Source organism: Gadus chalcogrammus, chromosome 11 (assembly GCF_026213295.1).
Source record: "Gadus chalcogrammus isolate NIFS_2021 chromosome 11, NIFS_Gcha_1.0, whole genome shotgun sequence".
Taxonomy (NCBI): domain Eukaryota; kingdom Metazoa; phylum Chordata; class Actinopteri; order Gadiformes; family Gadidae; genus Gadus; species Gadus chalcogrammus.
Genome location: NC_079422.1, coordinates 6,766,425 through 6,778,580, shown reverse-complemented (window position 1 = coordinate 6,778,580; position 12,156 = coordinate 6,766,425). Strand labels below are relative to the sequence as shown.

The 12,156-nt window shown below is 47.0% G+C and overlaps 1 protein-coding gene across 4 annotated transcripts in view; it reads right to left on the bottom strand.

Annotated features, from left to right (window-relative positions):
- Positions 1-82: 82 nt before the first annotated feature.
- ddr1 (discoidin domain receptor tyrosine kinase 1) overlaps positions 83-12,156 on the bottom strand; it is a 41,838-nt gene continuing 29,764 nt past the window's right edge. For 2 of the 4 annotated variants that reach the window (XM_056601311.1, XM_056601313.1), the window contains 9 exons: positions 11,248-11,414; positions 10,732-10,939; positions 9,223-9,342; positions 8,456-8,760; positions 7,429-7,556; positions 7,009-7,206; positions 6,212-6,479; positions 5,318-5,467; positions 83-3,105 (listed from right to left, as the gene is read on the bottom strand). In XM_056601311.1, coding sequence (XP_056457286.1) covers positions 2,965-3,105; positions 5,318-5,467; positions 6,212-6,479; positions 7,009-7,206; positions 7,429-7,556; positions 8,456-8,760; positions 9,223-9,342; positions 10,732-10,939; positions 11,248-11,414 — 1,685 coding nt within the window. In that variant the 3' untranslated portion in view covers positions 83-2,964. The remainder of the gene's footprint in view (positions 3,106-5,317; positions 5,468-6,211; positions 6,480-7,008; positions 7,207-7,428; positions 7,557-8,455; positions 8,761-9,222; positions 9,343-10,731; positions 10,940-11,247; positions 11,415-12,156) is intronic. The other 2 variants (XM_056601312.1, XM_056601314.1) reach the window with 2 other exon arrangements.

Sequence of the window (12,156 nt, the reverse complement as noted above, 5' to 3'; positions counted from 1 at the left end):
ATTTATAAGTCTGGAGGCCGTCCAGCCGGGAAGGGGCGGCGCCTCATCAGGCATCTGCCCGTGCGGACCAATCAACTGCTCCGCTCTCTTAACGTTGTTACATTCTTTTTTTATTTGCTCGTGTCATGTTTTTAGAATGTTCAATGGTTATATTCTTCTTACTTTCTTCCATTTTTTGGTTTCCAGGAAAGGAATTTAGAATTAAATGTTGCTTGGCCTCTTTGGCTTTGAACGGGGGTCCCCTCTCCGCCCCGTTGGCCGATTTATCCCTATCAGATCACCGTGAAAACCTCTGGAAGTATTCTCCCTGTACACGAATACAACTTCATTGTTGTCGATTGTCGTGCCTTAGACCAAACAGCATACTGTAAACCCGTTCCTTATTTTCATGGAGTAGCCTGCGGCGATTTAAGGAGTGTGTTCGGTAACGTCTCTAGGCCAACCCCTTTACCCCTTCGTTGGATTGGTGTGCGCCATAATGCTGTCGTGTCTCCATCGCAGCAGTCTGTTGCTGTGGGTAGGCCAGTAGAATTTTCCGGGTGTATTCTATGTGGATCCTATTACCATCGTTTATCACGTCTGGATTGCTGTATGCAATGTTTAAGTATCGTAGTCTTATTACTGCAATACCTGCTATTTTGTAGCTAGTTGAATATAACCAACCAAATATATAGGCTTACAGTATGATGTCATCGCTGATCCTAGTTGTGTCTGTTACATTTGTGAGCATTCAATTGTGATTTGTAATACAAGGATTTAATTTATTGGAAAATATTTATTAAACATCTACAAAAATAGACAAAACAATTAATTAAAACGGCATTAAGGTTGCAAGCTTTCCTACAAAGACCCCAAAGTAAACAGAAACATTTTCATATATTAATGAAGGAAATAATTCTGTCCTAAAAATATGTACACACCCATTAGAATTCAGCTTTGGAGAGAAAGGACAAAATCACAAACAGCGAGGAGTTTCATACAGTAAATATAAAAACATTTATAGGCTCAGATGAGCTACAGTGTATCAGATACTGTATTCAAATGGCCCAACCATTCACACTAAGTAAGTAAACAGGATTCAGCTGATAATCTCAATCTTTACTGCCATGTTTAGTTAGATGGCTATTGTACAGCCATAGATGATGTCACCACAGTCAGGTAATGTGCCAACATTTGGTTCATTCATAGCAGAGTATCATTCTACTCATAAAACATTCAAAACATTCTCTCTCTATTGTTTTAATGAGGCGAGTAAAATTAAACTAAAATGTGTTTGTGATCAATGACATATTATTTTACATGAGCCCAGTTTAGTTAAAAAACATGTGTTTGTGATTAAAGATACAATATGAATGAATCAGTCTCAACACAGACCATATCTTATCCTCCCAAAATAGTATAAATGGTGCAATCCCACTTTCCAAAATATGTTTTTTACATCCATTTGGGGTGGTAAAACCTCAGTATAGATAGTTTGAAAACAACCAAAGGCTGAAATGGTTAAAATACATTTACAATGCATTATGTTCACCCATTGCAAAGATTCTAAAATGAAGGCATGGGTGAGTTACCATTCATATTGACAGATAGACTGGACATATACAACCAATAATGATGAAACATACTCATCTTGGCCAGAGATACAGGATCTAAAGTGCAGCTGGTATTTTGGAATTTTACATTTATCCCCGTTTCTGGGTCACAGACAGATAACAGAGACGATAACACGCATTCATCCGGGCAACAGTCTGAATATGTTCTGTCGTGTCCGGTAGGGGGCAGCATTGTCTTCCTCCATCGTGAAGCCCTTCTCCTGTTGTCTGATGTGACAATCTCATGTTTGCAAGTAGTATTCGTCGTTCTGCTCGTTTTAGTTTCTCTAGTCCATATGGCTCGACGGAGATATATCCTTTCCATGTTTGTGTGCTTTGACGGAGACGGGGACGGGGCTGTGGTTAAGTGTTTCCCATAATCCTACAAGAGAACTGTGTCTGCTATACTGCTACATTGATGTTCCGATAGTTTGACCGACTGCCATTTTTGGGTGCAGTTAAAGCAGTGGGTAGACTGAGAGTTTTATAGCACTCTGTATAGAGTAAAGGGCTATTGGCTAAAGGATACCAAATCAATGTGGCTTTAAAGAGCCCTCTTAGTCCTTGTGTGTGGAAACATGTCCTACACTGTATTAAGGAGGTCGCTCTAGAGCCTTCTCTGTCCGGACAGTGGACAGTGCTTCATACTGGACAGGGCATATAATACACTGATTTACTTAGGAAGTAGATAAATGTAGATATCAAGACAAGAAACATGTCAGGGCATTTTTTTACGAGAGCATCATAAAGTGTCTGTCTGTCTGTCTGTCTGTCTGTCTGTCTGTCTGTCTGTCTGTCTGTCTGTCTTTGTGATCAGGTTCAATACCCAGGTCTACAGCAGCAGCCACCCTTCACCAACCGAAACATGTTAAAAGCAGAGCGGTTCGGCGGGTATATCTACCACAAGGTTAATCTGGTACTCAACCTAACAAATAAGAGTCTAGGCTAGGAGCTACTTCCCCGCAGCCTCTGCCATAATATGTGATATGAAACCTACAGCAGCGTTCAGCATTAGTCACACACAAGCCCAGCTAAAGCTCATCTCCCAGTTAGTTTCTCCCACCACCAACAACACGGTCACCACCACCACACACGTGTAACGCGTATTAGCAACGAAACACTAATAAACAAGAGGGGGGGGGGTTATGGAGTGGAGGCCATTTCCCGGACATGAAAACCGATCCAGCGGTGTCAAAGCCCCGTCCGCCCCAGACGCAGAGGAGAGTACAAACAGGATGTACTCAGCCTGAATCTCCTGCCACCACACACACACACCTACTGCCACCCGCCAGCTGTAGCAAAGAAAAAGGCTTAACTAGGCCATGCCTCTCTTTTCCGTATTTATATGTCTTTTGCGCATTGCGTCGTCCAATCACACCATGTTCATGGCGTCCTCGGTGAGGAAGGAGTGGATGTGGGTGAACGAGGGGCGCAGCTTGCAGTCTCTGTTCCAGCAGCTCAACATGAGCTCGTAGAGACCCTGGGGACACACGGCCGGCTTGTTCAGATACACCTGGAGAGGGGGAGAGAGAGAGAGAGAGAGAGAGAGCGAGAGAGAGAGAGAGAGAGAGAGAGAGAGAGAGAGAGAGAGAGAGAGAGAGAGAGAGAGAGAGAGAGAGAGATTTTAGAACAGGCAGGATGTAATAGCCAGTGATTTAACAAAACTAGATGATTTCCAACCTTCTTTGATGAGGAAAAAATAGGACGAGTAGTCATGGTAACTAATTTCATGCCAAGTACCAATTTGACAGGAGCTGAAAATTATGCTCTGCAACTGTGAGATGCACAAACATCTCACAGGTGCAGCAGAGATGACTATCGAATAGATGCTTCCGGGCATCGGTATTGTAACATTAGACATTAACTGGACTACTAAAGACCAAACTGCATGTCGTCATCATCTTTATATTTTCCCGCTAGCCGCAGTAGTGGCCTTGGAGCACCCCTGCTTGAACCTGGGGTCCAGCAGTTGCAGGAACTGTGTTCTCTTCATCGCCTTTCTCCTGGCCTGCTGAACATCCATGTCCAGGAGCCTCTCTATCCAAGTCCAAATCTTTCTTGGCGTCCTCAGGTGAAATACAACCTGTTTCTGTAGTTGGCTATTATCCGGTCTACATACATGACCTCCATACTTAAGATGTTGTAGGTAGCAAAAGTCACGTGTTGGGAGGGTGTCAGTTATATAGCGCAGCTGTTCGTTAGAGATCTTGAAACTCCAGGTCACCTTTGACTTGTAATTTTGGGTCAATATTTTTTCTTCTGTCACTCCGACTAGGAACATTCTTTTGTTCAAAACCCCCTCGTACCCCTCGCACACAGAAGTTCACTGTAAAGCCAGATTCGGGAAATCCTTTCAATGTTTCACTTCGGGCTACTCTTACTACAAAGTCCATATATATGTTAAAGATGGGAGGAGATCCAAGGCACCATAGCAGCCCCCGACTAGAGTTTCAAAGAAACTAGTAGTCCCCTTAAGGCTTGCCTTGTTACCAGTGTACATTGCACATAGTATAGCAATCTGGTGTGGACATCCAAGTCGAATGTCAAGGCAGCAGAATAAGGCATCTCTCGATAAAGGCTGTGAAAATTGAGGTTCTTGATTGCCTCAATGTTTACAGTATCTGACATAAGGTATATATTGCACATTTGTTGATCGGTTTGCCCTGAATCCAAACTGTGTAGATAGAACAACTTGCTCATATGTTTCTCTGAACCTGTCAGTGACAATGCCTGATACAACTTTTAAGGTTGTTGCAATTATGCTAAGTCCTTTGTAGTTTTCAGCAAGTGACTACAGCACTCTCTTGTGCAGACAGGTTATGCCTAGCCATTTGGTGGGCACTTCCAGGCAGGACCATATCATGCCTACTAGTAGCACAACGTACTTTATCGTCCCTTCGGATCGTGAGTATTTCAGCTGCTGGACTTCTGACATTTTTCAATCTCTTTATGCTGCATTCAACTTCTGTACGACTTGTTGTAGAGGTCTCAATGGTAGGTAGATCATCTGGTGGTAGCAGATGTGGATAGTCCTCGGGATGTTCCAAATCTGGAAGTGTTTTTCCAAGTTCTGAATCAGTGGTCTGTTTGCGTGCGACAGTGATGTGTGTGTGCTTTCATCAAACTGAACTCCTCTTCGGAATCACGTCCCACTGGTGTCTCCCTGGATGAAATCACGCCCCACAGGTATTCCTGTTTGTCTCCCCCTCAAGGAATGGTGTCTCCACACGAGAACCCTGAGTGCCCCGTTAGAGTCTTGAAGCCAGCTTTTTAAGCCTTGCTTCTCCACCTGGTTTCAGCGCTAATGTGCTCACTGGCACCCTCTGGGGGAAATGGGCAGTATACCCCGGCTACAACCTCTCCCCTGGGCCTCCAGGGTGGAGGTGTGTGTGTGTGTGTGTGTGTGTGTGTGTCTCAAGTGGCCCCACATGACATGCCTGTTGGGAGGGTCAGGCGGAGGAGACTAACACAGGGTTTGCGGGGGTGGATGCAGGATGACTCTCCACTGTTCTAAGTCAACGGGAAGAAATGTGATTGCATTCAATAAAAAAATGTACGTAATACGTACATTTTCAAGTTCAACACTATATTGCACTATATAAAGCCTGGCGAGCTCCTTAGAATGCACCTATCCCCCGCCGAACGGTGGTGTGTGAACCAACGGGTGACGTCGCAGACCCCACCTCCATGTTGTTTGCGGTCTCAGGGTGTGTGTGCGTACGTACCTGTCTGCCGTGGTTCCTGAAGAACTCCCCAGCGTTGTCGATCACCTGCTCGTCCGTTAGGTTGGAGTACGGCTGCTCCTGGCACACGCTCAGCATCTCCCACAGCGTCACGCCGAACGCCCACACGTCGCTGGCTGTCGTGAACTTCCCCTGAGAGCACATCAGCGTCATCATCATCATCATCATCGTGGTCATCATCATCATCGTCGTTCTCATCATCATCCTCATCAACACCCTCATGTCTATTCAAGTGGACTCAAATTCATTTGTATGTATTTTCACATCATCAACTATGACATAGTCAGTTGTTCTATTTTTCATATATCTGCGGTATATGAAAAAGATGCATCTGTGCTAACTTCCGGTACGCGGCTGCATAAGGTACCGGTAGTTATGGTACATGCTGGTGTTAAACTGAAATGTGTCCAAAGTCCAATTACATTTCTCTATTGTGAGCCCGAACACATAGCACAGTGATTGACAGCTAGCTTTGGTTTTGAGGGGTTCTGAATCAAAGCGATGCACAACCTGAGAGACCACAACAAACCTACCACTCTTTGAAAAGAGGGGCGTACTCCTCGCCCCTCTTGTCTCATGCAAAAGCCTTATAAAAGACGTTCACAAAAATGCCTTTAACAGCTAGTTCAACTTTATACTATGTTAAACCTTATTTGAAATACATGTATACATGTATATAAAACGTACTTATCCACATTCTCTTCATATGTCAACCCCAACCCTCACCAAGGCTCAAAATATGCGACACACACACACACACACACACACACACACACACACACACACACACACACGCACACAAACACACACGCACACACACACACACGCGCACACGCACACACGCACACACACACACACACGCACACACACACACACCATGAGTATGCACTCCCAGGCCATCCAGCGGATGGGCAGCACCGCGCGGCCCTGGATGCGGTAGTAGTCCCCGGCGTACAGGTTCCTGCTCATCCCAAAGTCTGCGATCTTGATGGGGCGCTCCCCGCCACGCTCGTCCCCGCCCTCGCCCTTCTCGCCGCCCACCAGACAGTTCCGGGTGGCCAGGTCCCGGTGGACGAAGTTCAGCGACGCCAGAAACTTCATCCCCGACGCGATCTGGCCCGCCATGGCGATGAGGGCCGGGTAGCTGAGAGAGAGAGAGAGAGAGAGAGAGAGAGAGAGAGAGAGAGAGAGAGAGAGAGAGAGAGAGAGAGAGAGAGAGGGAGAGCGAGAGAGGGGGAGAGAGAGAGAGAGAGAGAGAGAGAGAGAGAGAGAGAGAGAGAGAGAGAGAGAGAGAGAGAGAAACAGGCAGAGTGATGTAGAGATACAGACAAGACATAGACCCAGATACCTTAACACACACACACACTAGGGCTGCTCGATTATGGAAAAATTATAATCATGATTATTTTGGTCAATATAAATTCTGATTATTCAAACAGAGTTTGAAAACATGATGTATTTATGTCTCTCTGAAAAAACACTTTGGAACTGAGAACTGTGAAATTTTGCCTAAAATAATGTACAGATATGTATCCAGCTAATCTGCACTTTCTATATATTTTTCTTTTGAAAACTTTTTTTTTTTTTTAACTCATAGTCACGCTCACACACATGAACATGTTGTTGTATGTGTGTGCCTGCTGATGCACCATCGGGTGAGTTCAAGATGTTACCTGATGGTGGGGGCGTTGTGCGAGGGCCCGGACTTGTCGAGCAGGGCGCGCTGGGACAGGTACTGGTTGAGGTCCCCTGACTCCATGTACTCTGTGACCATGCAGAGTGGGTCGCTGCTCACACACACGCCCAGCAGACTGATGATGTTGGGATCCTTCAGCCGCGACAAGATCTTCACCTCCTTCAGGAAGTCGTTCCTGAGGGGGGGAAAGAGCGAGAGCGAGAGAGAGAGCCTCAATTAATGTAAAAGAAGGCAGACTGAAGCATATACAAGAGGAACTAATAAAGAAGATAAACTATTCAGAACAGAGGACAGCTCAATCATAAGAAAACAAAAACAAATCACTGGTAAACATAGAAAAATGTGTCTTTATAGCTTAATAGCAATAGAAATACAAATCTATCAGTATGCTACAGACCTGGCGTTCTTGGATGCATCGGGGCGCAGTATCTTCACGGCGACCAGGAGAGGGCGCCCTTTCCTCACGTTGAAGGGGAACTCCAGGTTGGGCAGATCTTGAGGGCTCTCGATTTCACACAGGTGCACCTACAACGGGAAGCAGAATGAGAAAACCGACCATAAGACGTTGGAGTACAATAGTTACACAGTTGGATTTACATTGAAATTGATGAGTTAAGTAGTTGTCTTAATCGTCCAATTTCTGTATAATTTTGTAGATTTATTGTTTCTCTTATTCTATTGTGCTATGGTCCTGAATTTCTCATTTGGAATTAATAAAGTACGATCGTTTCTTAATTGCCTTGAGCAAGTTAATATCAGCTTATCTGTGCATAAGAACACATACACTGAAGCCGGCCACACACCGGCGCCAAAGCGCCGCGGTGCGCATTTCACGCCCGTCAATTGCCGGCCCTAGCACCAATAGGAAGCGGTGCGCTGCAGCACCGTTGTGATATGTTTTGAAAGAAGCAGATCAACAAACATAGTCGGTATAGGCTACCATAACGTTATACCAGTTGTTTTATGACGACATATATGGCCCTGATGCCCATGATCCTCTGTTTGTGCTTACAATGATACTCACATTAATTCATAGTTACTTTATGTACTGTCGGGCACTTTGTTTAAGGTTCAGTCACTTTACACACTTCACGTCATTGCTCATTCTTTTTGCATTGTGGAATTGTTAGTGCATCATCAATTTCCATATGTGCAGGACCTTGTATCAAGCCGGGATGTACCAAACAGCATTAAAAAAGCGCATTTTCAGGGGCGGCGATGCTAGGGAATAGAATAGTGGCGTGAAGCCTAGCGGGGCAGCGCGCCACCGAGCGCTGGCGTGCGTCTAGCCGCCGCCGGTGTGGTGGTACTAGTACTAGTACGTCCAAAATAATGGGGGCGTTCTTTTTGACAAGCCGCTTCGGCGCCGGTGTGTGTTGGGCTTGATACACGCGCACACATACTCTTCTCCTGCTCCTCCCTACCTCTCCAAACTGTCCCTCGCCGAGCTTCTCCTTGAAGACGAGGCACTGGCGGGGCAGCTCGGGCAGGGGCCCGCCGTCGGCCCCGGGGCCCGGCGAGGCCAGGGCGGGCACGGCGTATGTGTTGTTGCCGCTGACACCCTGCAGGTTGACGATGTCCGCCTCGGCGTAGTGGGGCACGCTGGGGGGCTGCGGCGGAGACACGGGGGGAGACAGGGAGGGGTAGGGGGGGGAGCCCGGGTATGGGGGAGGCTCCTCTTGGGCAGGGGGGAAGCCCTTCTCCAGGTCGTCCCGGTCCATGGCACACGCTGTGGGAGGGGAAAGAGGGTGGGGGGGGGGATGGGGGTCAGGGAGGGCGGACTTGAGGAGGACGTAATGGAAGAGATGAAAAGAGGACGAGCGGTCCTTTTTTATAGTTTGTTTAAGAAGATAGAAATCCTAACACCCTTTCTTCTCTTGATTAGAGACACGGTTGGAGCAACCTTCAGCGCTAAATGAACCAGGAAATGGGTAAGCGAGTGAGTCTGTGAATCAGTAAGTGCGTTAGTAAGTGACAGAGTGGGTTAGAAGTTAAATTAATGAGTAAGTAAGCAAGTAAATACGGGTTTCAGGAGAGTCGAGGTGAAAGTCAAATGCATGCAGTTTGATGTGCAGTCGGGTCTTCAAGAGCAAAGCCGGCGGTGTGTTGAGTGCCCCTGAGAGCTGTTAATAGCACCACCGCTGCCCTGGGGTATGTAGTGGGGGGCCCCCCCAGGTCGGGGGTCTCTTACCCTGGGGCACATTGAGGCTCTTCTCCTGAGCCGGAGAGTGGCCCGGGACGGCCAGGGGCCGTGCGGCGTCGCTCTGATCTGACAGGAGCAGGTGATAGGCTGGGTTGTTTAACAGCAAGGCTGGGTGGACACACGGAACAAGGCACACGCATAGCACACAAACAAACACACACACAAACACGTTGGCACACCGAGGCAAGGCACACACAGCGCACGGTGCAGCGGCAAGCAGCACACGCACGTCGGCGCACACCACACAACGCACAACACAAGTATGACACAAGGCAAGGACACAGCGCTACAACGACTGGCTTCTCACAGTTAGCGAATCGACGACACTCGGATCACAGCAAGCAACATAAACACGACACAGGCTACGACCAAACAATGACGAGGACGACTCAGGATGAAATAACAGGTTATGGACGCTTGTTACTTTAAAACACACACACACACACACACAAGTTAAGACAGCATGCCAACCTCCTGTAACGCAGAGCAACAGCAGCAATGCCCCCCCACCCTCTACTGAGCCTCCATGCTTTTCTATTCCCTCCGTCTCCTGTCTGAGTCGGAGAACAAAGGGTCTATTGTGCCCCTCTTCGCTGCACATCTTCCCAGAGGCTGTCGCTCCATGGCAGCCTGTCTGGGTCCATTTGGTATTTGTTTGCTGCTCTATCAAAACAGTGTGTTGCAGGCGGCCGTGCCCGGAGTCCCCTTTTTCCGCTCAAACCTGACTTTAGTTTCCCCCTTTCTTTGGTGTCTAGGAATGCGTTTGCCGTTTGATTTGATAAAACCCCTGCAGGGTATCTCGGATCGCACAGACGAAAACGTTCCAGGACAAACTGCCGCACGATGGCTGTTTCAAAAGGAGAATTTCTTGTACTTTCATCGCAAATTTCTTCCTGATTGACATGGCTTTGCCCCTTTTTGAAAGTATGTACTACTACATTTATTATATTATTATAATGCCGGACTGAAGAGTTCCTGTCAATCAAATAGACGTCTTCAGAGCTAGAAATAATTACAATAAACCAACACTACCTTATAATTATAGGCACCCTCAAAGTACCGTATGCATGTGGTTGTGAGTGTGCGGGTCCGCCCCAATGTGCATGTACACGTGTATCCTCATGGATGTACCTGTGTGTCTATAATCATGTGTGTGTGTATGTGTGCGTGTGTGTGTGTCTGTGTGTGTGTGTGTGTGTCTATGCTCATGTGTTTACGTGTGTTTCTATCCTCATGAGTTTAACTGTGTGTGTCTATGCTCATGTGGGTGTACGTGTGTACGCGTGTGTTTATACTCAAGTGTGTACGTATATGTCTATACTCATGTGTGAGCACGTGTATGTCTATCCTCTTGTGTGTGTGTGTGTGTGTGTGTGTGTGTGTGTGTGTGTGTGTGTGTGTGTGTGTGTGTGTGTGTGTGTGTGTGTGTGTGTGTGTGTGTGTGTGTGTGTGTGTGTGTGTGTGTGTGTGTGTGTGTGTGTGTGTGTGTGTGCTCACCGGTGCTGTCTCGGTCCCGGTGGTTCCTGGGTCGCAGCAGGGCGGTGGGCTCCTGGTACTCGCCCTCGCCCTCCCGCTCCCGCTCCTCGGGGAAGGTGTGGATGCGCTGGTAGCGGCTGGAGTAGCTGTGTGTGTTGTTGATGACCACGTGGTCGGAGGGCACTGACAGATGAACGCGCAGGTCATCACTGGACATGCTGCCATGGGCCTGGACACACGGGGGAGCGGACAGGAATGCTTAATGCGGACCAAACATGTTTCCCCCACCGCGGGGTAAGATATAATGTCTTGAGTCCAGTTGTGGATATTTATACCGCAGGACCGCACAATTAGAAGCAGATTCAGGATCCTTCCCAGCAGGTCTGGATTTGGTTACTGTTGCTTGGCTTGTTGAACAACAAAGTCATGCTCTGGATGCCAAACCATTGCACTGTTAGTGGGCTGAAATACGCTAATGGACATTTGTCAGAAAGAGTGCAAGCCTGCACCAGACTAGTGCACCTGTATCGTTCCTACCTTGCCCAATATCTTTTTCCAGTACTGCCTCCAGAGAATGACAGCTATGACGGCCAATAGCAGCAGGATGATGCCCACCAGGCAGCCAATGAGAATGGCGGTGTTACTTCTGTCGTCCTTGGCCACGGGAAGTCCCGCCCTGGGAGTGATGTCAGCAAAGTTGGAACCTGAAGGTAACATAAGCAGATTATAGAGAATGGTCAAAAGGGAAATGCCGTTAATGCAATCATATGCTATGAGGCTTATCGAAGTGATTTTGTGTATCAGTACGTTCACATGCACATCAAACCACAGTCAGGCAGAGTAATAATAATATTAATAATAATACATTTTAGTTCAAGGCGACTTTCATGACACCCAAGGTCACCTTACAATTCATCTAACAATCCAGAGATAAAAACACCAAGAGCTGGCATAGCCAAGAGCGGGATAAAAACAAGACATAAGGTGAGGAGAGAGACAGGTAGGAGGGGGATAAGAGGTATAGCAAGATGGGGATACAAGGGCAAACGCACAGCTGGTAATGTTCATCTTCCAGTAGAGGGATTAACATGCTCTTTATGGCAGTTACATGGTCATTAAAGTGACCGGGTTACAGCAGTGAGGTCAGTTATAGAAGTGACATCCTTTACATCCTTGATGCATACTGATACCAGACTATATACGGCTTTCAAAGCAAGACAGTGACTCACGCTCTGACGCACACAGTAAGTTACTTCTATTGAAATAAGGATATTACATGAAGTCCCCAACTCCTATATGCATGCAGCATGATGTATTTGAGTGAACAGCAGAGTAAAGTGTGTGATTTTGAAGCCAGTGTGCCGTCTGGCATTGTGTCCAACTCATTGGTAAGTCACTGATTGGGCAGATTTGGTGTCACATGAGCTTTTATCCAACCGTACAAAA